The sequence below is a fragment of the Hyperoodon ampullatus genome, assembly GCF_949752795.1.
Source record: "Hyperoodon ampullatus genome assembly, chromosome: 2".
Lineage (NCBI taxonomy): Eukaryota > Metazoa > Chordata > Mammalia > Artiodactyla > Ziphiidae > Hyperoodon > Hyperoodon ampullatus.
In genome coordinates this window covers 149,719,545-149,745,955 of record NC_136915.1, presented here as the reverse complement: position 1 = coordinate 149,745,955, position 26,411 = coordinate 149,719,545, and the positions used below count along the sequence as shown (strand labels likewise).

Genomic DNA, 26,411 nt, shown 5'->3' with positions numbered 1-26,411 from the left:
TATTCTAAAATTGATTGTGGTGGTGGTTGTACAACTCTATGAATATTCTAAAAATCATTGAATTGTACACTTTAGGTGAATTGTATGGCATGTAAATTACATCTCAATAAAGCTGCTATAAAATTTTTTATATAAGCATTTTCTGTCATGATAAACTAATATTTTTAATTCTTGCATAGTCATCTATCAAGAGGCTATACTTCAACTTATTAAAGCATTCCCCTATTGTTGGATATTTGGGTTGGTTCTACATTTTGGCTGCCATGAAAATTGCTACAGTCAACTTCCTGGTACCTAAGACTTCTCTGTATCTAGAATTAGCTCCTCCCAGGAGCCAAAATACTATGCCAAAGTGTAACATTGTTTAAGCATTTATTGAGCATTTATTGAGGGTTTACTACCAGTCAGGTGTGGACCACACTAAGTACTTTATATGCATATCATTTCTTCAAATTCTTCATCACCCTAAGAGGTCTATTTTATCCCTATTTTCAGAAGTTGAACTGAAGCTCAGAGAAGAAACTAATTCACCCAAGGTCACAAAGCCAATAAACAGAAGAGCTTAGGTGCCTACTCAGCTCCACCTGCTCCCAGGGGCCATGATCATTACACTCCCTCACCAGGCCTCAACTTTTTCAAACCTTGCTAAGTTTCAATGGCGAATATGTGATCTTGTTCTAAGTGGTTTTCCTTTCATTACTGGTGATGTTGGCTAGTTCTTTGTGTTTGCCAAACCAGACAATTCCTTTTTTGTTAATTACCTGTTGTGGCCTTTCCCATAAATGATTATACAATTTGACAAGTGAATAAAATGTGATCCACGGCTTATTGCCATAGTTAAAGAGAAAAACTCCAGGCACAGTTTCCTTTCTAGAGGTCTTCACAAACATGAAAGTACCTTTAATGGTAGCCGACCTGACTCGGGGAATTTCCTACTATCAAGCCCTTTGACACAAGTGCCTTGTTCTCTCCCTCATTGCTTCTACCTGTCTGAGCCTGGCTACAGATCCTTGAGAGCAGCACAGTGCAAGGAAAGACCACCTGGCTACGGGGCTGGGCCCATCCCCTTAAGAGTAGCCTCTCTTCTTTCCTGAAGCAAGAGGGCTTGGAGAAGTTCTCAGGCACGCACTCATCACTCTACTTCTAAAGCACTTAACAATAGAGTGGTTTCATTTCCACAATTATGTAGACAAATGTCACAATGATGAAGATGCCCAACACAGCAAGTTTCAAGCCTACTGGAAACGTTTCTATGTTCCTGCTCCCAGCTCTCCTGTTCACTATGTGGCAGGCGTTCTCTCTGATGTTATTCTGTGCTTTGAATCTGACGTTTGATGCCCTCGCAGCACACCTGTGAAAACAGTAGTGGCTCTTAGGGTTGTGTACAACTGCTACTTGAGCACCCCTTAAAACCTGTGGGCCTTTGGGCCCAAGGGAGTAACCACAGTGGGGCTTTAGGGAAGAGCGCCCCTCATTTAAAACCTGTGCTAATTTCAATGAGTAATGTTAACAGGGTATCACCAGGATGTGAGATCTCTAAAATCCCACAGAGCATTTATTTATCACCTACTGTGTAAGGTCTTTCAATGCTGGTGCAAGGCCAGCTTAGGGACTTACAGATCCTCTGGTCCCCAGTGGGGATGGGTACAAGCTGATGGGGGGCATCAGTTCACTGGCCCTCTTCCTTCTCTCTCCAGAGGTATAAGCACTGCCTTTCAGGGTGGAGATGGGAACTATTTCTGAAATCTGCTTATTTTGCATTTAAAAGGGCAAGAGGGTACTTTCTGATCTACTAGTCAAATCCTGGAAATCGGCCAAAGTTTATTCAGAAGTAAGGGAACTTTCTAGAAGGCTTTACTCTCTGACCCATAAAATGTCCTGTCTTGAGCTCTTATTTCAACTACTTGCTCTTTTTTTTTTTTTCTTCTCTTTTCCCTTTACCACAAATAGGAATAAATGTCTCTAAATGACTACAAATCAAGAAACTTGGGATCCGGTCTCAGCTCACCGTGATTTATGGCATCCTCCTCAGCCTCTCTGGTCTGTTTCCTTATCTCTAAACATGGGTGGTGAACTGGACAGTATGTAAGGCCCCTTTGGCTTCGAAATTGTGAGATATCACCAATCTTTCTTCTTTCTCAACACATTCTTTACAGACTCAAACCCTTCACAGAAATCTGAATAATGAATTTTTTCCCCGGAGTTACATAAGACAATAATATCTCCTCATATGTTAAGAAAAGCATTACCTTCTTCCCTCAGAACACTTAGAATCCAGGCAGAAGCCTTCTAGGGCTTTTGGTTTACTGGTGGAAGCCTTGTGTCTCTAATGAATCAAAAAATATATATATATATATCAAGAAGAATTTATTGTTTCTGATGTTTTGTACAAAGAATCTTTTTTTTCTAGAAAAAGTCATATACTCTGAGAACTGATAAGTTTTTGGTATATCAGGTTGTTTAGTACTTCATAACACAGACTTTAACTTTGCCTTCCTTTATTCAGTAATTAGTAAAAACATCCAAGTTCCGCAGAGTAATATTTTACTTCAGTGATTCACACACAATAGACATGCCAGTGACGAGGGTCACATGATGCCAGCAGCATTCTGTTCTTAAATATCAACTCTTTCTTTTGCTCTCTTATTTGTATTTTTTTATTGCTTGGAACTTTTTTTATGAGCCTGCGCCATTTTTATATAAAGAATAAAGTTATTTTAAAAAAACAAGTTGGCGATGAACGAGGACTAGATAATAATTTAGGAAAGTGAAAATGTTCTGTAAGAGGGGTAGAAGGAGAGACAGTCGTGGCTTTTTTATTTTTTCCTTTTCCCCCAAATTTCTTTCATGATGGTATTTTTTTCAGTAAAGTGAAAAGGTATAGCTCTTTAGGCCTTTGTTTCCTCCCTGTGAAATAGAGTTGTAAAGATTAAATGATTTAATATATGTGAAGTGATGAAAACATCTCCTGGCACATAGTAAGCATTCAATAAACATTAGTCATAATGATTGTGATAATGATAATTGTTATTAATTTCATGTTGCTGTTTCTCCTCATATGTCTGGTTTTCCTTGACGGTCCATTCATATTTAAGATTCAGACCTTATAGTCCTCAAATGTCTGCAGTGTCCAGGGTGACCCCTAAGAATGTAAAGATGTGGTATCAGATGATGTTGCTGACCACTGTTTATCAAGTTCCAGGTCCCATTTCCCATGAATTCACTGAGACTCCTAGACCACCCTGCTCCCATCTGGTAGGCACTCTCATTGCTCCATTTTGAAGATGATAAGTTTGAGGCACAGAAAGATTAAGTAACTTGTCTAAGGTCATACAGTATTATCAATGGAACTCTACACTAGACTCCTCTCTACCCTTCAGTTTCTAAAAATAATTTCCTCCTACAAGAAGTCTTCTTTATTACTCTATCCACTCAGATCACTCATCTGGTCTATATTTCTTTGGCACTCATATACATGTTCTGTACCTGACTTTATTGACCTGAAATTTTATTTATTCATTCAACAAACATTTGTACTGTGCTGCTGAGTACCAGTCCCCATGCTGGCAGTGAGGATTTCTGAAGGGACCACCACACCATCCCTGTCCTAAACAGCTGACCATTGAGCATGGGGATTTTGTTAAGTACTCTGCACTGACTTCCTTCTCTCCAATCAGACCATCTGTTGGATCTCACAGAGCTGTTTTCTATTTCTCTTTTTCCCCCTGTTTTATTGAAGTAATTGACACACGTCACTGTATAAATTTAAAATGTACAACATGATGGTTTGATTTTCCATTTCTCTTTAATCAACCCATAATATCTACCACTGGGTGTAGATATTTGCCCCCCTCCCAGGGGCTCAGGACCCCTAAACACAACAGGAGCCTCTGACACCTGCCATGCTGCCAGAGGCCTCATGATACTGCCAGAGGCTGAGGGCAAAGGAGTTCTTGGTGTCTACCAAGAACTCCCAGATATACGGGAGCAAGATGGGGCTTGCCTCAGACAGGGAAAGGACTGACCGACACCAGCATAGAACAAGAACCAGAAGGAAAATCAAAAGGAGACATTTTTTTTAATGTAATTAAAAAAAATATTTTTATTTATTTATTTTTGGCTGCGTCGGGTCTTAGTGGCAGCACGTGGGATCTTTCGTTGCAGTGCGAGGGGTTCTCTCTAGTTGTGGTGTGCGGGCTCCAGAGGGCCTGGGCTCAGTAGTTGCAGCACACGGGCTTAGTTGCCTGTCAGCATGTGGGATCTCAGTTCCCTGACCAGGGATTGAACCTGTGTCCCCTGCATTGGAAGGCGGATTCTTAACCCGCGTTCCCTGCATTGAAAGGCGGATTCTTAACCCCTGGACCACCAGGGAAGTCCCAAAAGGAGATGTTCTGACAGCAATATTGAGAAAGACTGACTAGGATGTGATGGAGGGTAGGACAGGACAGGGGGCACCTGGGCATTCACGTGAGTCACAGAGTTACCAGGAGAAAGGAGAGCCCTGGTCCTAGCAAGTGTGTCGTCAGGACACCCCAAAAGAACATGTAACTCTAATGAGTCTGGACAATCACCTCCAGGGTGTGTTGTATCAGCAGGTGTGATGGTCTCAGCGCAAGGTGGGGTAGAGAGGACATGGCCTGCTCTACGACCATTTACTACGGGTCACCCCTTCCCAGCCTAGGCCACCAATGAGGAGTCAGCTACTGCCTCCACCCCTTCCCGTCTACTCCCTGCCCCACCCTCTTAAAGATGTTCTCAACGGTGGTTTAGTGATACCCGGGCGGGGTCTCTGCAGATGGTGGGAGCTGTGCCAGGCACAAGAGCGCCACATCTGAGGGAGCACTGTTCCCAGCATGGACATCTCTGCACATATACTATATCAATTTCCTGGAAGAAGGAAGCAAAGACTCTTGAGGTAGAGAGACTTTGAAAATTCCCACGTGCGTGGGCTGTGGGGGTCTGCTCACCAAGAGACACCCCAAATGATTTCCAAGGGTGTCGGAAAAATCCTTTATAAGCACATTCTTTTCTTTAAACCTTTTTAATTACAGAAAATTTCAAACATATACAAAAGTAGACAGTAGTAAAATGAACCTCCACGTACCTGTCACATGCAACTTCTTTTTAATTCTCTTAAATTTAAAAATAGATATGTTAAGTAAAGCATTAGGGTAGAAGTCTGTTGCAAAATCAAATTATAGGATTTCACAGCTCTTAGGCAATCAGATACTCCCTCCCTCTCTTTCCTCCTGCCATAAAGAGGTATAGGTCTTTGATTTCCTTTTCTTCTATAATTTATTGCTCTTACTAACATTCCTAGAGTTCTACTACCGTATGTAAAAGGTAGATATTTTGATTTTCAAACAAAGAGTAATTATGGCCCATCAACATGACTCTGTAGACATCAATAATAATAATTATTATAGGGGCTTCCCTGGTGGTGCAGTGGTTAAGAATCCGCCTGCCAATGCAGGGGACACGGGTTTGAGCCCTGGTCTGGGAAGATCCCACATGCCACGGAGCAACTAAGCCCATGCGCCACAACTACTGAGCCTGTGCTCTAGAGCCCGTGAGCCACAAGTGCTGAAGCCCGTGTGCCACAAGAACTGAAGCCCGTGTGCCTAGAGCCTGTGCTCTGCAACAAGAGAAGCCACCACAATGAGAAGCCTGCGCCCCACAACAAAGAGTAGGCCCCGCTCACTGCAACTAGAGAAAGCCTGCGTGCAGCAGTGAAGACCCAATGCAGCCAAAAATTAAATAAATGAATAAATAAATAAATTTATATAAAAATAATTATTATAATGACTATATAACAGGGAAAAGGTTATCGATTAATGTTAAACACAGTAAACAGTATAAAATTTTATGTACACAGTGATGGCAACTGTGTAAATACATACTGCATATGCATATAAACAAAACCTAGAGAGAAAAAAATTAAATCAGAAAAAATTAAATCAGTTTTTGCATCAGGTGGCATATTTGTAGCTGATTTATTTTTCATCTTTAAACAATTCCTTTAATGTTGTTGTAATACGATTTTCACTATAAACACCATTTACAATGGCACTAAAAAATATTGGTTTTCATTAAAGCAGTGGCTTAGTGAGAGTAAATGGCACCCATGGGGAAATGGAATATTTCTGCTCCTTTCTCCCCATGCTCAGAGTTAGATTCTGAAAACACAGTTGTTTTTTGTTTTTTGTTTTTTTTTTTCTTTTTTTGCGGTACGCGGGCCTCTCACCGTTGTGGCCTCTCCCGTTGCGGAGCACAGGCTCTGGATGCGCAGGCTCAGTGGCCATGGCTCACGGGCCCAGCCGCTCCTAGGCATGTGGGATCCTCCTGGATCCAGGCACGAACCTGCGTCCCCTGCATCGGCAGGCGGACTCTCAACCACTGCGTCACCAGGGAAGCCCCAAACACAGCTGTTTTTGCAAAGCATTCACAGCAGAGAGCAAGGGAATGCGTGGCTTCCTCTGCTGCTCCACCCTCTTCAGGACATCCCTGGCATTCAAGTCAGAAAAGTATACCCATCCACCTATTACTGATCAGCTGTAGTTATAAATGTGGTAGTTCTAGGTATACCAGTACAATAAACCATGAGTGTCTTACTACAATACTAGCTAACACTTAAATAGCATTTCCTGGGTGTCAGGCCCCACTCTAAGCATTTTACGTAAATAAACTCACTTAATCCTACCACCCTATGAGGAAGATGTTTTTATAATGACCATCTTACAGATGAGAAAACTGAGGCATGGAGAGTTTAAGTAGTGTGCCCATGGTCACACAGCTGGTGAGATGGTGGAGCCAGGAGTCAACCCAGGCTATGCAGCCTCGGAGTCCTTCCCCCTCATACCATGCTGTACTGCAGGATGATGGTGTTGCTTTACTAGAAGGGAGTTAGAAATACCATGCCTGAATGTTTAACATCTTGGGCATTGAACATGCCTCAATTCGGTTGATCTTTCTAACAACTCTAAGAGCTAATCATCACCATTTTATAGATGAGGAAAGAGAGACTTGCGGAGCTGAATTATTTGCCCCAGATTGCACAATTAGTGAAAGGAATAGCTGTAATTTAAATCCAGATATTCTGGCTTCAACGTCTATGTTTTTGGGGTTTTGTTTTGGAATCTTTCTATTGGGGATATTTATCATTACAAATATATCAAAACATATTTGTAAAAACTGTTTTTGTTCATTGATAAATTATCTAATCATCAATTAATTTCTTGTAGAAGTAGCACTTGCAGCCAGATCTCTTCTTAAGTATTTGGGAAATTGGCTTTTTATTAAGATTTCTCCAGGTAGACTATTCTTTGCTAATTCTGGCCTACTTATGTATCTCATATTGAATCTGAGAGTGGATTGTGTATGAACTATTATGTCATACTGTATTACGGTTAACTACAAAACACTGGGCTGATATCCAGAGCCAGAAAGAATAATAATCATTTTGTATTCTCATTAAATCATTACTCATCAGAAAATATATTCGGTTTTTGAAAAATAATCTACCTTGACTAAAGCCATTCATATTTTCCCATAAAGAAATACAAGTTTGTTTGCATATCCACGAGAAGTATATTTTACACTGTAGACCCAAACCTAGCCAGAAATGTCCTAGGCTGATACCTACAATTACAGGCAATCAAAGGGGTGCTGCAGGGGTTTCCCACCCTTCCTTTCTCTTATTCTTCCAGGACTTCTTACTGTTGGATTCTGGGCGGTCAGGAGCAGTGAAGCTCCAGGGGGTGGGAATGAAATTCTCTCCTAACTAAAATGTGTTACATTTTCCAATTACTTTATTTCACTACCAGACATTTTTACCAATGACTTGGCAAACTGGCAGTTGCAACCCTGATTACAGGCAGAAAACACCTTTTGATTTAGAACAGTTTAAAATTGAGTTAGCCCAAATCCCTTTATTGACTAAAATGATTAAGTTAATAAAAGATTTTAAAATAATTTCAGACCCTTACTTCACTGTTTTTACCTCAACCTTGATTTAATAAAGCTCTCATCTAAAACATTGTGTTTTTGAATTAATTTAAAGCCTTTTAAAATAATCTGCATCACATTAACAAAAGAAAGGTTAAAAACCTTGTAATCATTCTCATTTCTGATTTTGAAAAAAATTCTCTAGCAAACCAGGAATAGAACGGCAACTTCCTTAACTTGATAAACGGTGTCTTTAACACCTATACCAAATATCATACTCATACTCAAAGGGAAAATATTAAAAGCATTTTCTTTAGAATAAGAACCAAGGAAAGAATTCCTATTATTATCCCTCTGATTTAATATTGTAATAAAGAGATCTTAGCCAGCACAGTAAAACAAAAAGAAATTAAAGGTAATCAAACTGAACTAAAAAGAATCTACAGAAAAATTATTGTAATTGCAAAGAGTTCATTTTTAGAAGATCAATATACAAAATCAACTGCATTTCTATTTATTAGCAACAAACCATTTAAAACATAATTTTAAAAAGATACTGTTCCCAATAGCAACAAAAATTAAAAGCCTACCTAACAAAGCTACCTAATAAAGCTAACGAAAGATGAACCTGACCTTCACTGAGAAAATAATAAAACCTTACTGAAGGACATTAAAGAAAATTTCAATAAACGTAAAGAACAGGAACAGGGGCTTCCCTGGTGGCGCAGTGGTTGAGAGTCCGCCTGCCGTTGCAGGGGACACGGGTTCGTGCCCCGGTCCGGGAAGATCCCACATGCCGCGGAGCGGCTGGGCCCGTGAGCCATGGCCGCTGAGCCTGCGCGTCCAAACAGAATGAAAATCCAGCTCTTTCCAAATTAATTTATAAAGTCAATAAAATGTCAATCAAAATTCCAATCTGAATTTTTTTATGGAACTTGATAAACATTCTAAAATTTATATGGAAGAACAAAGGGACAAGTAAAATAAAGACACCATTTAAAAACAACGACAAGGTGGGGGAAGGGTTGCTATGGGAATTAAGACATTCTGCTCTCAGCACAGGCTAGATGAATTAATCAGAGTAGAGACCCCATTGTATTAATCATAGTTTTTATTTTCTGTATTTTATGCTTTGACATCTTGGGGCCTTGCTAGTCCTTGAGAGACTGCCTCTCAAAGGGCTAGCTAATTCCTAGAGATAGTAAAGCAAGCCTTTCATATGCAAACCAAACAATCCAAAACACATACCCCAAACACCTTCCTACCTAACTCTCACACTCCAAGCCATTATTTCTCCTAGTTGGCCAGATATTGGACAACTAGGGACCACACTTATAGCCCAGAGCCCACTAAAATGATTCAAACTAGCTAATCCTAAAATGTTTACCTTGCTTGACCCACTCCTTCCTGCAAACATCACACTAAAGGCATGAGCCCATGCTTTCTTTCACTCCTGCTTCCTGCCTGACCCTGATACTTCCCCATGTGGCCCTGCATGGCATGATGTGCCTGTTCCTCTTGGGAACTGTAGGTAATAAACTCTTCTTTCAAAGGCAGTTGTCTCCATGTCTATCACCTTACCATACTTGATTAAAACAAATCCTAGGTACATTTTAAAACACCCATGTATGTATAGAAATTTGATATATGACAAGAGTTAACACTGCAGATAAGAAGAGAAAGGACAGACTGCTCAAAAATGGTTTTGGGAACAAGATGAGATAGATGTGCTTCTCCCAGTTCCTTCTGCTAAGTACAGCCAAAAACCTGGATGTTATATACAAAGCAAACATAAAAAGACTCTGAAAGATGGAGAGAAGCAGATGGGCTAGGGACGTTGGGACCTGAGGAATGACATGTGTTGAGTGCTCTGAGTTTTCTTTTTACCTCACAAATCCTGGACTGGGTGCTAGAGAAGCCGTAACCTGGAAACATCAATGGGTTCAGACAAAAAAAGCCCCCAAAAAGCCAAAGGGCAAAGAAAGGGAAAAGGAGCAGCCTAGCAAGACAGAAAACTTTTTGACAGTAACTGCTCTACTTCAGCCAAATGGCACACTCCACCCCCAACATAAAGGCACATGGGAAGCTTGGATTTCCACTTCCATGTGTCAGAAGCCCCCTCCCCAGCTGGGTGGTGTCAGTGGAGGCCATGTGGGAGCCCCTGCAGCAGCCCAGCAATAATAAGGCACACATACACACACCAGGGCATCAGTGGAGGCCCAGTGGGGGAACTGGACTTCTACCCCCACATGAGAGCAAAGAGTTGGCACCCCTCTTCCCCACCAGTGTGGAGTATGAGGAGGTCAGCTAAAGCAAAAGATTTAAATAAGATCTGGAGTCTCATAACTCAAGTGAGAAAAAACAATAACAGATGCCAACACCAAGATGACAAAAATATTAAAATCATCTGACCAGGATTTTAGAGCAACCCTCATAAAATGTTTCAAGGAACAATATGAGACATGTTTGAAACAAATGAAAAATATCAATTATCTGCAGATAGTACAATATATACAGAAAAACCAAATGTAAATTTTAAAATTGAAAAAAATTCAACAACCAAAATAAAAAATTTATTTAGATGGGCTTGACAGCAGAATGTAGAAAACAGAGGAAAGAATCAATGTACTTGGAGACAGACGTATATAAATCATCCAAACCAAACAAGAGAGAGAAAATAGACTAAAAACAAAACAAAAACAGACTCTCAGAGTCTTCAGGGATTAGAAGATCTAACACGTATGTAATCAGAGTCCCTAAAGCAGACGAAGATGGTCAGGCTAAAAAAGGTATTTGGAGAAATAATGGCTGACAATGTTCCAAATTTGGCAAAAAGCAGTAATCTACAGATTCAAGAAGCTGAATGAATTCCAAACAGGATAAACCTAAAGAAATCTATGCCAAGACTTGTCATAGACAAACTTCTGAAAACTTTTGTGATCTCAAAGGACATCATCAAGAAAGGCAACATACAGAATGGGAAAAAAAATATTGGCAAATCATATATCTGATAACAGTCTAGTATTCAGAATATATAAAGAACTCTTACAACTCAACAACAAAAAGACAAACTAACTTGTTAAAATATAGGCATATGGCTTGAATATACGTTTCTGCAAAGAAGATATACAAAAGGGGAATAAGCACATGAAAAGATGTTCAACATCATTAATCATTAAGGAAATGCAAATCAAAACCACAATGAGATACTACTTTACACCCACCAGGCTGGCTTTTAAAAAAAAGTTGGAGTGGAATAAGAAATGTTGGTAAGGATATGAGAAATTAGAATCCTCATATATAGGTAGTAGGAATGTAAAATGCTGCAGCCACTGTGGAAAACAACTAGCCATTACTAAAAAAGTTAAACATAGAATTACCATAAGACCTAGCAATTCCACTCCTAGGTATATATCCAAAAGAACTGAAAACACGTACTCAAATATTTGTATGTGAATGTTCAAGGTAGCACTATTCCCAATATCCAAGAGGTGGAAAGAATCCACATGTCCATCAATGAATGAATGAATAGCAAATTGTGGATATCCATACAATGAACTGTTAGTCATAAAAAGATACAGATACATGCTGCAACATGGATGAACCTTGAAAATCTTAAGCTAATTGAAAGAAGTCAGTCATAAAACATCACATACTGAATGATTCTATTCAAATGAAAAATCCAAAAGTAAATTCATTGAAAATAGAAAATAGATTAGTAGTTGCCAGAAGGGAATTGGGGAATAACTGCTTAATGGGTACTGAGTTTTATTTTGGGGTGATGAAAATGTTTTGAAACTAGATAGAGGTAGTAGTTTCACAGCATTATGAATGTCCTAAATGCCACTAAAGTGTTCATTTTAAAATAGTAAATTTTATGTTAAGTGAATTTAATTTCAATTGAAAAATTTTCTGATTCCTGTCATTGGACTGTGAATGTCCTTATGTCTTTTGTCTAAGGAAATACATACTAAAGTTTTGGGGAGGGAGTAAAAGGTCATGATGTCTACAGTTTAGTCTGGGAAAAAATAATAGATAAAATTATGAAATAAATGTGGTAAAAAGTTAAGACTTGGTAAACCTAGGTTAAGCCCACACAGGAAATTTTTGTTGGAAACATTCTGTAAGTTTGAAATCATTTTTTAAAATTACATTAAAAAAAAAAAAAAAGACACCAAAGGGGAGTTCCCTGGTGGCCTAGTGGTTAGGATTCTGGGCTCTCAATGCAAAAAAAAAAAAAAAAAAAAAAAAAAAAGCCACCAAGAAAAGAGTGAAAAGATAAGCCCACTGGTGGGGGATATTAGTAATGGGAGAGGCTATGCATATGTGGGGGGCAGGGGTTATATGGGAAATCTCTGTACCTTCTTCTCCATTTTGCTGTGAAACTAAGACTACTGCAAAAAAATCTTTTTCTCAAAAAAAAAAAAAAAAATCCCAAGCTACTAGAAGATATGTTCTACACTTAATGACTAACAAAGGATTAGTATCCAAAATATATAGAGCTCTTATAAATTAACAAGAAAAGGGTAAACAATAGAAAAATGGGCAAGAGAAATGAACAGGCATTTCACAGATGAGAAAACACAAATGACCAACAAACACGTGAAAAGATGCTCAACTTATTAATAATAAGAAAAATACAAATTATAATCATAATGAACTACCATCTTCCAACCACTACATTGACAAAAATGAAATCTGGCAATACTAAAGTTTGAAGAAGATTTAGAACAGTGGAGCTCTTAATATGTTGCTGGTAGGAACATAAAATGCTGCAGCTTCTTTGCAGAGCAATTTAGCATTCTGTGTTAAGTTGAAGAGAGATATATCCTTTGATTCTACTACTAGTGGAGCAGTTCCACTCCTAGATCATTCATTCAATCAGAAAAAGATTTCTTGTACATTTACACAATGGATCATTTGTCACAATGTTTGTAGCAGCATTGCTTGTATTAGAAAAACTTGGAAATGATCCAGATGTCCAATAAATAAAGAATGGAGAGATATATTTTCATAATAAGTATATAGCAGTAAAAATGAATGAACTAGAGCTACAAAAAATATGGGATGAAGGTCACAACATAATACTGAATGATAAAGGAAAGTTACAGAAGAATACTTACATTACGTTATAATTTAAATAAAATCCCAAATCATGAGAAACTAATGTCTGTGGATACTGTAAAGAAAAGGAAAAGAATTAAAACTAGAAAATTGAGGTCAGTGGTTACCTTGGAGGAAAGGAAAGAAGGGAATATGATCAGGGAGGGATACATTGGGGTCTTCAACTGAATTAGCAGTGATTTTTTTTTAAATCTCTGGAGTGGGACTCTAACTACTCATTATGTGATTCTTTATAAATTTTTAGATGCGTAAGATATGTTATAATAAAATGTCAAAAAAAGTTTTTCAGGTTTGAGATTTTTTTTTTGTCCACTTGGGAAAATTCCAGGCACCCATATGCATATGTGTCAGCCCATTTTAGCTCTCATGATTTCTGTAGCATGGTTTAATGTGTGAATGGAAGGGTCACCAACAAGTGCCTCGCAAGGATTTTCTTTGCAAAGCAATCATCAGAAAGAAAGCCTTTGCTTCCATGGGTGAACAGATGTTCTAGAGTCCTTCTGCGATATAAAAAAAAGGGACACTGGGGGGAGCTGTTTCACTACTCAGGTGCCTGGTTGTTTTTCCGCCCCTTTGGCAGCTTGATATACTGGAAAGGGCAATAGAATGGAAACTGGGAGACTGGAATTCTATTCCAATTTTTCTTCTAACTCTCTGTGCTTTGGGCAAGTCATATGCCCACTCTGCTTGTTTCCTCATCTATAAAATGAACCATATAGCCTCCTCCAAGAAGCCTTTCGGATAGTAAATTCCATAATCAATAATTATCTATAGTAAATCATGCCTGGACTCATGAATTGCGATGAATAGTGCCTGGTGCTCACAAAGCCCTAACAAGTCCCAAGAGATTAAAATAACTCAGGGATCCTCATGTGAGAGGTACAACAGGAAATTCCTGTCCCTAAAATGGATACATATATCTATACTCATAATGCTAATTATAAATTAGCTAAACTCAGTATGGTTATATTCTTAGATGAAAGGGAAAGGAAAGCTGCGTTTCCTAAACAAATTCATATTTTTCCTACAGAAAAAGACCACCACTGCTCATAATTCGGTTTTATGAAAATAAATAAGTTTACCTTTAGTATCATCTTAGACTCATTGTAATCAGAGTTTGGTTTCACTATCTCTTCCTGCTGCTCCTGTATTTTAAAACTGGGTTCTACTACACAGAAAGGATCAGCATGTAATCAATAATATAAAAGTATATTGATCATTAGGCATATTTAAGCATATCTACCAGGAGGTCAGTATTTTTACAAGAAGAGTTTTAAATTACATTCCTTGTAAGGATGGCATTTAGCTCCCATTACCACATGTCATAGATAAGAACAAAGGGCTTATTAAGTAGTTATAGAATATGTAATTTAGTCTTCACTTTGATCCAACTGTAATATATAACTACTACTGGGAATAAGGATGTTTTTCAATTAATTAAGAAACTATTGTAGAGATATTTAACCTGATCAGGTCTCCTAAAATCTTTACATGCAACTCAAACCACACATTTAATGGTAGTCTTAATGGTAGTATATTCCCTTGGTACATTGGGCCTTCCGATTGCAGCACCTGAGGTAGGCCCTGCACATGATAATTATAGGCCTACAAGGTATATTATCAGCAACAATAGCAACTGAGACACAGAGAGTAAAAATCCTATTAAAGTCCTGGCACAAAGACAATGAAACAGACCTCAGAACTGGAAACGAAAAAGAGACATGAAGCTTTCTTTCTCTTCCTTTTCCTTCCCTGGAATGTCAGTGTGTCCTGCACTGGAAATGTGGCAGAGGGGACATGGACTCAGAGTGTCAGCATGCCTGGAGGACAATGAAATGGGGTAGGGAGCTATGGATATGGAGGGTACTTTGGGGTGCCTGGTGGTGGAAGAACAAGAGCAGTAGGGGAGGGGACCGCATGGAGGCTTTAGTGTGCCCTGCGTCCAAGGAGGACAGTAAGGGGAGGGCCACATAGAGGTGCTGGCACGTCCAGGGGTCAAGGAAGTGTTGATGGGGACCATGCAGAGGAGGAGCAGGCTACTATGATTGTGAGATTGGTTACACTGAGAAAAGTAGAAAATTGAGCAAAGATGTAAACATATTGAGGATAATGGAAGGCAGGTTTCTCACTGTCAGAGAAGTGACTTACAAAAACACAGAAAGGGGAAAGGTTAGAAAGAACACTGCAACACTGGATTGTAACTGGAGGTCAATATGGACACATGGTTTAAAACTACATAGAGAGAGAGATATAAAAATAGTGATAGAGGGCCTCCCTGGTGGCGCAGTGGTTGAGAGTCCGCCTGCCGATGCAGGGGATACGGGTTCGTGCCCCGGTCTGGGAGGATCCCATATGCCGCGGAGCGGCTGGGCCCGTGAGCCATGGCTGCTGAGCCTGCGCATCCGGAGCCTGTGCTCCACAACGGGAGAGGCCACAACAGTGAGAGGCCCGCATACCACAAAAAAAAAAAAAAAAAAAAATAGTGATAGAGGGGCTTCCCTGGTGGCGCAGTGGTTGGGAGTCCGCCTGCTGGTGCAGGGGATGCGGGTTCGTGCCCCGGTCCAGGAGGATCCCACATGCCGTGGAGCGGCTGGGCCCGTGAGCCATGGCCACTGAGCCTGCGTGTCCGGAGCCTGTGCTCCGCGACGGGAGAGGCCACAACAGTGAGAGGCTCCGCGTACCGCAAAAAAAAAAAAAAAAAAATAGTGATAGATGCATATGTGTATGTGTACATATATACAAACATTTATTTTCTAGCTCTGTCCACTGAGAAGGCCTAGAAGCAACAACTCTCCAGCAACCAGGAGCTCACTGAAGGCCTAGATCTTGGTTTCTGAATTGATATCCTGCAGTAAAAGGAACCAGCGTTCCTGGGGCAGAAAAAGCACAAGATGGGTCTGAAACATCTTGTTGGGCCAGAAATTAAGGAAATGCTCAAGGAATGATGAGGACACGTCAAAAGGACACAGTATCCATCTTTTTTTTTTTTTTTTTTTTTTTGCCGCATGGCATGTGGCATCTTAGTTCCCTGACCAGGAATTGAACCCACGCCCCCTGCAGTGGAAGCATGGAGTCTTCACCACTGGACTGCCAGGGCTCCCACTAGCCAAATCTGGGACAAATTGAGCATTAGGAAAAATAATCATATCAACGGATACAACCACTGAAATGAAGAGTCAGTGAACTCATACTAGTATGAATGAATGAATGAACGGACATATGAACAAACCAACCAACCAATCAACCAACAAATAAATAAATAAATGAGGGTGAAGGGAAAGTCTTCCTCACAATAGAATACCAACTAATAAATTTAGAAGAAATAATAGAAATAGAAACTTCCAATGGGCCATCTTGATGATGGAAGTTGAATTAGGCAGTCACTTATGGGTACTGGGCTAATGGATAAGGTGTGATGAGGTGTCATTTCAGAATATCTCCCCACAAAATACTGTTCAGTTCCAAAGGGGAAAATGATGGCTTTATGGAGGAATCTGAGAGACACCAACTTTTCCAGGTGATTAAGGCTGGCATTACCAGTGGTGGAACAGAATGAGAAGAGCACAGCATCATTTCTGAGGAATTCCTGTCTGGATGCATGGCCTCTATGAAGAGTCAAAAGAAAAATCAGAAAAATCACCTGCAGAATGAAAGGTCTATGCTCTTTAAAACAGTCAAGGGCATTTGACAGGGAAAGACTGAGGCACTGTTGTCCCAGACTGAAGGAGGCTGAAAAGACCTGACAACTAAAGGCAATACATGTTCCTGGATTGGCCTTGGACCAGAAAGCAAAAGATATTATTGGAACAGTTGATGAAATCTGAATGGGGTCTGAACATTGGATGTTAGCATTGAATCAATGTAAATTTCATTATTTGGAGTGTTATACGGTGGTTATGTGGGAAAGTATCCTTTGGGGCTTCATGTCTACAGTTTTCTCTCAGTGGTTCAGAAAGACATAATGGTAGGGTACCTGCATGCATGCACACACACACAAACACACACACACTAAGGACCTACTGTATAGCACAGGGAACTATACTCAATATTTTGTAATAAGCTATAAGGGAAAAGAAGCTGTAAAAGAATATATATATATGTATAACTGAATCACTGTGCTGTACACCTGAAACTAACACAACATTGTAAATCAACTATAGTTCAATAAAAAAAAAGTGTGGTAAAAGATAACAATTAGATTATCTGGGATATGGGAATTCTATGTACTATTCTGGCAACTTTCCCTAAGTTTGAACTTATCTCAAAATAAATTATTCAAAAAAATGTTTAAAGGGGCACGGGATGGATTTAAACCTAAGATTGAGAAGAAGGAATCCTATATACTGGGAGGGCACATATGAGTTTTTTTAAAAGCTTGGTCTGCCTCATTCAACACACAGCGCTCACAGAGAACAATCTTTAGTTATATCTGCACATTTAACTATATAAATATATCTGTAGGCACCTGTAAATCACATTCTATGGCACTTGGGAGTTCAATACTAAAGATTCAATTTCCATTATATTATTTTTCACTAAGTATATTGCTTTGTATTGCAGATAATTAAAGATCATGCTTTTTATATAATAATAATATTAATGATAGAACAATACTTATTGCACTTATATAACTCTTATTATATGTCATCACTACTCTATTTTACATATGTCTACTGAATGCTCACAACACTCTGTGAAGTTGAGACTATTATTAGCCGTATTTATAGATGACGAAACTAAGACACAGAGAGGGCAAGTGTCTTGTCAAAGTTAGTGGCAGAACTGGGATTTGAACCCAGGCAGTCAGACTCTAGAGTCCATATTTTTGATACACATATTCTTTGTTTACAGAGCTCCATTTAAATTTCTTCAGGACAGAAACTACAGCTCCTTTTGCTCCTATTTTCTTCCTGAAGAAGGTCTAGCATAACGCCCTGTACACAATAAATAGTTGTTAACTCACAGGCTGAGATCCAGGGGTGGAAGCTCTGCTACAACCATTCCCTGGATGGTCATCAATTTGTGATGACCTAAGCATTGTCTCTCAAGAGAATACATCAAGGTATGTCCAGGAGATGCCACAGACTAGGAAGTCAGAAAGTGAGATCTTCAACATCAGTGTAGGGTAAAGTTTCCTTTCAGTTTGGCCAACAGGGACCGAGTAACTCCCTCTCCCCCCATATTCCTGGTGTTGAATTAAACATAGAGGATTCAGACATAGGTTTTTACCCTCAAAAGTTTACAGCCTAGAGCAAAAGCTCCTGGGCAGAGGGTGGAAGTAGGGGTTGATTGAAAAGGCAAATTCCTAGAACCAGACTCACAGAATCCATTTTGAGAAACTCCTAGTGGAATGTAGTATAGGACAGGTGGCAAGATGAGAAGAAGGCATTCCAGGATGGGAGAACAGAATGAACGGAGATTCTGGCAGGAAACAGCATGCTCTGTCTGGGAGAGAATAAGGAAACACCCAGATGGGGCCAGGAGCACACAACTCCCTGGGTCAGCTGCCCTCTGGGTGTTGCTTGCATCATCCAGAGTCCCTTCTGGTTAGTCTCCCCTTTCATTCTCAAAAGCATCCTGTTTGGGATGATAAATTATAAGGTCACCCTACTTAAACCCCACTTTATGCAACCTCGATGTTGTAGATTATTTTGCCCCCCTACTGCCCCCAAACCCTGTTTTTTTCCTCTTTGGGGGAAGGGGACTTAGAGCCTGAGTTATACACATTGGCTTAACTCCCTCCTCCATCAGTGGAAACATAAGCTGTGTCTAGAGTCTATCTGAGGAAAAAAAAAAAAACAATTAAAAAAAATAATGACCTGGCTTTCTGGTGGTCTTAATCATCGAATCAAATGGCTCATATATATGACTTGATAAAACACACAGAGTATGAAAAAGTGTCCAGAAATCGACATAATCCAAATCTCAAAGTGGTTTGTAGTCCACTAGAAACCTACTAAAATGAGAGGAAAATGTGTGTTCATTGGTGTTTCAAAGAAATGCAAATACTACCTTTGCAGGTACTTAGAGGACTGTTAGGTACAGACCACTGCTTTTAAGTAATTAAAGTCTATGGTGTTCGACAAGTGTCTCAATAAACACATGTTCTACCACCTTTTACATGGAAATTTAAGTGCTTATTTACGTTTACTTTCAGATTTAAAGTTGAACAGCTGTCTTGGGGCCCTTCCGAGAATCAAAATGGCTTATATAAATCCTTCAGATCAAAACATTTTATACCATCACAAACTTTCTATTAAATTCTATTGCCAATTCAAAATATTGATGTGGTTTTATTTCGGGTTTATGTAAAGCAAAGACTGAAGGGCACTGGTCCCACCTGATGCATTTCTAAATGCTCAGGCTGCTGTTTCTCCTGTAAATGTCTTTGCAGGAACTATACAGAAGGGTTTTCTGTGGAAACGAGGTTTAATGAATGGAAAGGATTCCTTTAATGAGCCATTTAGAAGATTTTAAAAATCCTTTTAGAAAATTTATAAGATATCTGAATTCCTTCATCTAATTTGAATTATGTTTCAATGGGAAGTTAAAGCTACAGCGTACTGCAGGAGTGTTTACTTGGGGGCTCCTTTTCATTTGGTATTTAAACTCAGCAAGTAGTTTAAATACTAGATCACATTTGTAAACTTAACCTATTTGTCACTAGAGTGTTTGATGAGGTGAGCTTTGGGACCCTACTATGTGCAAGAGCCTGTGACAGCCAATGAAGGGAATGAAAGGCAACTGTAAAGGGATGCACAGGATTGGCCTTTGAGACATTCCTTAAATGATCACAGTATTTTAACAGGAAGAAAAATGGGGAGGGGGTGGGAAAATGAAAGGAATTCCAGGCATAAAGAACAGTTGAGGCAAAGGCACATGGGAAGAAAGTGTGAGAGGTGCAGAAGCAAGTAATTATGGTTTGGATCTGACGATGAGGGAGATAAAGTTACAGGAGACATTGGTGTCTCCTCATGGTGCATAGTAAGTTTGCCTCTTGTTGTAAAGTCTCCAGGCAAATTAATAATGTGATTCAATCTCTGCTGATAGATTTGAACCTGAATTGGGAAAAGTTGGAGGAAGAGGCCAGTTAGGAGGATTTTGCAATTGTTCAAAAAAAAAATTTTTTTTTAAGTAGCTGAATGCAAGCTAAGATAGCAGCAGTGGGAAGAGAAGGAGGGATAATTTTTTAAAAACTCATAATTCTAATCCATGGGACTTGACGATTGTTTATACCTAAGGAGCTGAGGGGCGTGGTATCCCAAGACAACTCGGAGGCTTTGAGCCTGGACAGTTGGGAAGGCAGTAAACCATCAGGATAAACAGAGGCCACAAATGCAGGTTGGGGGTGAGTGAAAATGAGCTTGATCCTGGATACCCTGAACGTGAAGTGCTGGAATATAACCACAGGGGGAAGTATAAATACATATATCTAATCTTTGAAATGTTCATGATGACAAACATTTGTTGGGTGAATGCGGGAAGGAGGGAAAGCAGGAGGGGAAGAGAAGGAGAAGGAAGGAGGTCTCCAGGACAGAAAACAACTGGATATGCAGGCCTACGCCTAGGAGGGGTGTCCTGTGTGGAGTCATGACATAGAGGCGGGAAGTGAGGAGACAGCAAGGGAAACGATGCAGAGCTGAAGGGAAGAGGGCTGAAGACAGACCTCAGGCACGAGCTTCTTTAGGGGCCAAAAGACAAAGACTCAGCACAGAACAGGAAGAGGGTAGAACCAAGAACCTAGAGAGCACAGAGCTGCCAAAATCGAAGAAAGCAGGTTTCTCTAAATAAGGAGGGACAGTGGTCAGAAGACTGAGAAAGAGTCCCTAGAGTTGATGACCTGGAGTTTATTATGTGAGCTAATGATGTGCCAGGTCCAAGGCTAAGAGCGTTACCGGCCTTTCCCTTCCCAGCCACCCTGTAAGCGGGCGCTGCTATTAAGCGCTGCACTAGGGGAGGCTTAGATCTGTTAAGGTCGCACAACTAGCAAGTGGAAGGGCAGGGTCTCTAAGCCAGCTGGGCTTACCCAAACCTGTTCCTCTCACACACCTGGCCTTGTGCTTCAATGACCGCAGTGTCCGGGAGAGAGAGAGAGAGAGGGAAGGGAACAGGAACGCACAGTTATTCCATGCTCACTGTGGGTCTATGTGAGACCACGGGTGGCAAAAGGAGAGAGAGGGTGGCTATCTCAGGGTGAGGAGGTGGCGCAGGAGGACACCGTGACTCTGGGTCCTATCTAGAACGTGGAAATAGTTTCAGAAAACAGAAACCTTCATTAAAATGAGCTGTTTTAAACTAGGATTTTACCATCGTAACAGAATGTAGTGACTCTCTATTTCCCTTCTTAATACACATGAAAAGTGCGATTTTCTATATTTAATATACGTGTAAAAGTATTCATGCATTAGAATTGTACATACTTTTTTGGGTCCCTTGTTTTTTCCTGATGAGAATATGATATTTCCTTTCAAAACGATAGTGACATTAAACTCTGGATCATGTGAAACAAAAGGAAAATAGGTCATGAGAAAATATGAGCTAGCAAAGGGAATACACACCAATGGTAAGACTGAATTCTCTCAATTGTAGGGCAAAAGATTTTTGTGAGGGGAAGAAAATTCACTTTGCCCTTCTGAGGGAAAAGAGCATTTCTACAGTGGCCTTTGTGGAACACACAGGCCTTCCCCTGGGAGCACAGGGAGGGCTTCTACCAGGGAGGCTGTCACATTTGTACGCCTCTGAGAGAAATACATTGCAGAGCCTGGGCTGGCTGCTCATCTGGGCGCGTTTTTAGTCTAGTCATTGCCCCCTTCAAAGCAGCTGTAAGCCTCATGCATCCCTGATTGTCAAGATAGGGCAGGAGGATTTCTTCTGTATCCCAAGGAGCATCCAGGGGAGGGAAGGCCAAACCTGTGCAAAAAGGCTTTAAAATCAGTGGAACCGCCAGGAGCAGAAAAGGTTGTTAATCAACCCTCAGCTTCAGTCTGTGAAGAAGCATTTTGATAAACTTGGAGCAGTTGTGTGCTGTTGGACATTCAGCAGAGGTTTTAATGCAGGGGATTTTATTAATTTATTTATTTTTATTTTTTGCTGCATTGAGTCTTCTTTGCTGCACACAGGCTTTCTTCAGTGGCGGCGAGCAGGGGCCACCGTTCCTTGCAGTGCACAGCCCTCTCATTGCGGCGGCTTCTCTTGTTGCGGAGCACAGGCTCTAGGCGCGTGGGCTTCAGTAATTGTGGCACGCATGCTCAATAGTTGTGGCATGTGGGCTAGAGCGCAGGCTCAGCAGTTGTGGCACATGGGCCTAGCTGCTCCGCAGCATGTGGGATCCTCCCGGACACGGGGTCGAACCCATGTCTCCTGCATTGGCAGGCAGATTCCCAACCACTGCGCCACCAGAGAAGCCCTAATGCAGGGGATTTTAAATGAGTTCTCCAAGTCACAGATATTTGGGAAGTTTGAAAAGAGGTGAGATCATTAACGCTATGTCCACCTAGTGACAAAACAATGAGTGAAAATGAGAAAAGTCGAATCCACCCATTGTTTGGATGACCTAATGCTCAGCCTCAGGTCTGGAACTGCCCTGCCCCTCCACCACAACCCCACCCCAGGCCTGGATGTCTCTGTGAAATGCCCAAGGCTGAATTCCACAAACTCCCATGAGTTCCATGGCAACCCCTCCATTCTAATGGCACTAGGGTCTTATTGAGGGTCCTCAACGAGCAGATTCAAACATCCAATTCAGACCTGACCTTGAGAAGCAGGTTTTCTGTTTGTACTAACCACCGGCCATTGACGTTGCAGAACAGCATTACAAGAGTAGGACTGAACCAGAGCTTCCCCCTCTGACCTGATTGCCCGCAGTTGGCTAGCATCAGGTAGACAGTCTAAAGCAATGGCAAAGCTTGCAAACCCAAGGACCAGCTTTCTCCTAGCCCTCGCATAAATGCACTCTGTGGAGGGCTACATGCTGGGAACCAGGATGGCTTGAGACCACAACAGCTTGCTTGTGCAGATCTGACCTGCAGTCCTGGGCAGTCGTGAGCAGTGAGTGTACAAGCCTTCCTCTCTGGAATCTTCTAGTCTGACACTGCTTTTCATCAGAGGGCTGGTCTAGTCCCCTCAGCTCGTATCTTTGGCAGGGAACAGAGGCAGCCCCAGGTCTGGGTCAAGACTTTGAACGCATCCCACATCCAGAAAGGGTCTGGGGTCACCACTTGCCTTGAGGTACCCCCATGCTAACTGTTCTGCTCAGGGGCCAGTGGGGTCTGTCCCCAAACTCTGCTGCCATTTCCAAATGAGGCCATGCCAGAATCTCGGGGAAAGCTCTCAGTGCCTGAGCCACCACCAATACCAGGCATTTACAGGGGATTTTTCAGAGGGCCCTAGGTACTTACATTGTTTGTTGAGCTCTTAACTTGAACTATATGAAACTGCCATTTTTTGTAGATCAGACATGGACAAAAATGTCATATGTTCATCCTCATAATAGAAATTATGAGAAAAGTGTAGAGTATGTGGTAGAAAGAGCACAATTATGACAGCCAGACCCAGGTTCAAATCTCAGTTCTGTCACTTTTCTGTCGCAGTATATTCAATATATGAGAATTCCTGCTATGTGCCTAGTACTGTTCTAGGACCTGGACACGTAGTGGTAATGAAGACAGACGGACCTTACTCTTCATGGCACATTCTAATGGAAGCTTATCTTTGGGGGCTACTTCCTAGCTATATGATGTTGGGCCAGTCACCTGGCCTGTCTGAACTTCACCTAAGTATTGTGAAGGTTAAATGAGATAATGCCTGTTAGGCCAGAAATGCACTGATGGCCTTCAATAAGTGATAGTTTCTGTTATTTTACTGTGGCTCACATAGGACTCCTAATAAATATTTATTGGATGAAAGAGCCTCGGAATGCATTGTGGGAATCTTCAAGCCCACCCCTAAGAGCCCAAACTGGACACCCCTGCAGGAGAACGGTGCAGCTAGGGCAGGTGCCACTGAAAGGGAAACCCACGGATCCCAGAGTTCACCACTCCCGCCCTCCCTGGGACCTGGAAGAGACCAGCTGTGGTCAGCCCCCATTAAATCAGGAAGGCAGTAGGCACAGGAGGAGGAGTTTGGGGAGGTGCAACCTAGTTCATATTTCATTTTGGTTTTTAAATTTTTAAAAAATTTATTTATATTTTATTTTTGGCTGCGTTGGGTCTTTGCTGCTGCGCGCGGGCTTTCTCTAGTTGCGGCGAGCGGGGGCTGCTCTTCGTTGCGGTGCGCGGGCTACTCAGTGTGGTGGCTTCTCTTGTTGCGGAGCTTTAGGCACGCAGGCTTCAGTAGTTGTGGTACGTGGGCTCAGTAGTTGTGGCTCGCAGGCTCTAGAGCGCAGGCTCATTAGTTGTGGCGCACAGGCTTAGTTGCTCCACGGCATGTGGGATCTTCCTGGACCAGGGCTCAAACCCATGTCCCCTGCATTGGCAGACGGACTCTTAACCACTGCACCACCAGGGAAGACCCTAGTTCATATTTCTTAATGGATGTGCAATCGTTTAATCTGAAGAAAATAATTGTCGAATTTATTGATTGAGGCAAAGCAGAGGTTGAGACCTCAAAAGAGACCTGGAAATCACCTGTAGGAAGTCCCTAGTTCATATTTCTTAATGGATGTGCAATCGTTTAATCTGAAGAAAATAATTGTCGAATTTATTGATTGAGGCAAAGCAGAGGTTGAGACCTCAAAAGAGACCTGGAAATCACCTGTAGGAACTTCCAGTTTTAGAAATCAAACACAGAGTTGGCTCTGTTTAGTAAGAGAACGTGCAGAATGACCAGTCCTTCCCCTGACAGTCTACCCCACTGAGGCACTGGCATGAATGTAGACATGGAGTTAACAGATTCCTTTTGCAGCCCAAAGGCCTATTTTCCAGGCTCTGTGTGCAAAGAGCCCGTAGGGATATTTCACAGGTCACCCTGCCTACCATTTAAAGCTGCATAAATCATGCCGGACAAGGTATGAGTAAGCACACAGCTGCTATCTACGGTACAGCTTCTGACGGTACCTTCACTGTCATCATAGTCCTGAGCTCTGTCCAGTTCTCTGGGTCCGTTCATCTCGGATGATGAACCAGGAGTTGAGACCAACAATTTCAGTAACTTCTTTTCATACACTTTTCTGGTGGAAGCTGAGGAGGAATGTGGAGAGCAGTTAAGTTGCTCTGTTTGTGTATGTGATCTCACTGGATTCAAAATATTTCACAGGGGCTTCCCTGGTGGCGCAGTGGTTGAGAGTCTGCCTGCCGATGCAGGGGACACGGGTTCGTGCCCAGGTCCAGGAAGATCCCACATGCCGCGGAGCGGCTGGGCCCGTGAGCCATGGCCGTTGAGCCTGCGCATCCGGAGCCTGTGCCCCATGACGGGAGAGGCCACAGCAGTGAGAGGCCCGCGTACCGCAAAAAAAAAAAAAAAAAAGAAGAAGAAAAATATTTCACAGTTCAGGTCCTTATTCTTGTATCTTACATTATTGGCTAATTATGGCTTTTACAATAAGGTAGACCCCACAACTACTTAACTCACTCCTTTCCTTCCACCATCACTTAAGGTGGGGTCTCTGTGGATTGGCCATGGAGTCAGGCATTGGGTACATTGGGGAACAAGACTGACGAAGTTGTACATCCTATCTATGGGAAATATGGACAATAAGTACATAAACAGTTAACACAGTGCACATACTAGAAATGCAAAAAGAGCCCAGGGTGATATAATCACGAGTAACTGGTGTTTCACTATTGTAAAAAAACAATCCTTTCTCTTTGGCACCAAATTTACTAATCTGTGAGTAAGAGCTGGGTTTTAATTTTTTTTTCCTATTTCTATTTTAATGGTTTTTATTGCATAGGTTCCTTCCACTGTAAATAATTTTCAATCTTTGGAGGTAGCTTATAGGTAATCATTGAGCAGTCTCTAATACTTGCTGCATACGTACATAGTATTGGGCCAGGTTAAAATCCAAACGTGTGAAGTTCGTTCTGTAATTCATCGTCACTCAGACACTTCACATCCACCATGGTGATAAAAGTTTGGTCTCTTTTCTGACAGTGGAATCCTTGAAATAGCAAAACATTAAGTTCCTTAAGACAGACTTACAAATGAGAACTAAAACTTTACCAGTCCACAGAAGTGTTTACGACCCCAGCTCCCCAGTCTTGAAGGCACACAAGCAATAAAGCAAAAATCACCATTTTCTGCTGTTTTTCTGTCATAAATCTCTTCTGGATTTAGTGGCCTCAGTGAAAATCTTTGGATGGGTGTCACTTTTCCCAGTGTCTTTGGGGTTCAATTATTTCTAACTT

The 26,411-nt window shown here is 41.2% G+C and overlaps 1 protein-coding gene across 1 annotated transcript; it reads right to left on the bottom strand.

Moving 5' to 3' along the window:
• Nucleotides 1–1,152: 1,152 nt before the first annotated feature.
• Nucleotides 1,153–26,126, bottom strand: LEMD1 (LEM domain containing 1; the record flags this gene model as incomplete). Its single annotated transcript, XM_079723245.1, is given in 5 exon segments — nt 1,153–1,311; nt 21,489–21,559; nt 25,122–25,244; nt 26,045–26,060; nt 26,064–26,126. Coding segments are annotated over 5 exon segments (432 nt in total).
• Nucleotides 26,127–26,411: the final 285 nt, after the last annotated feature.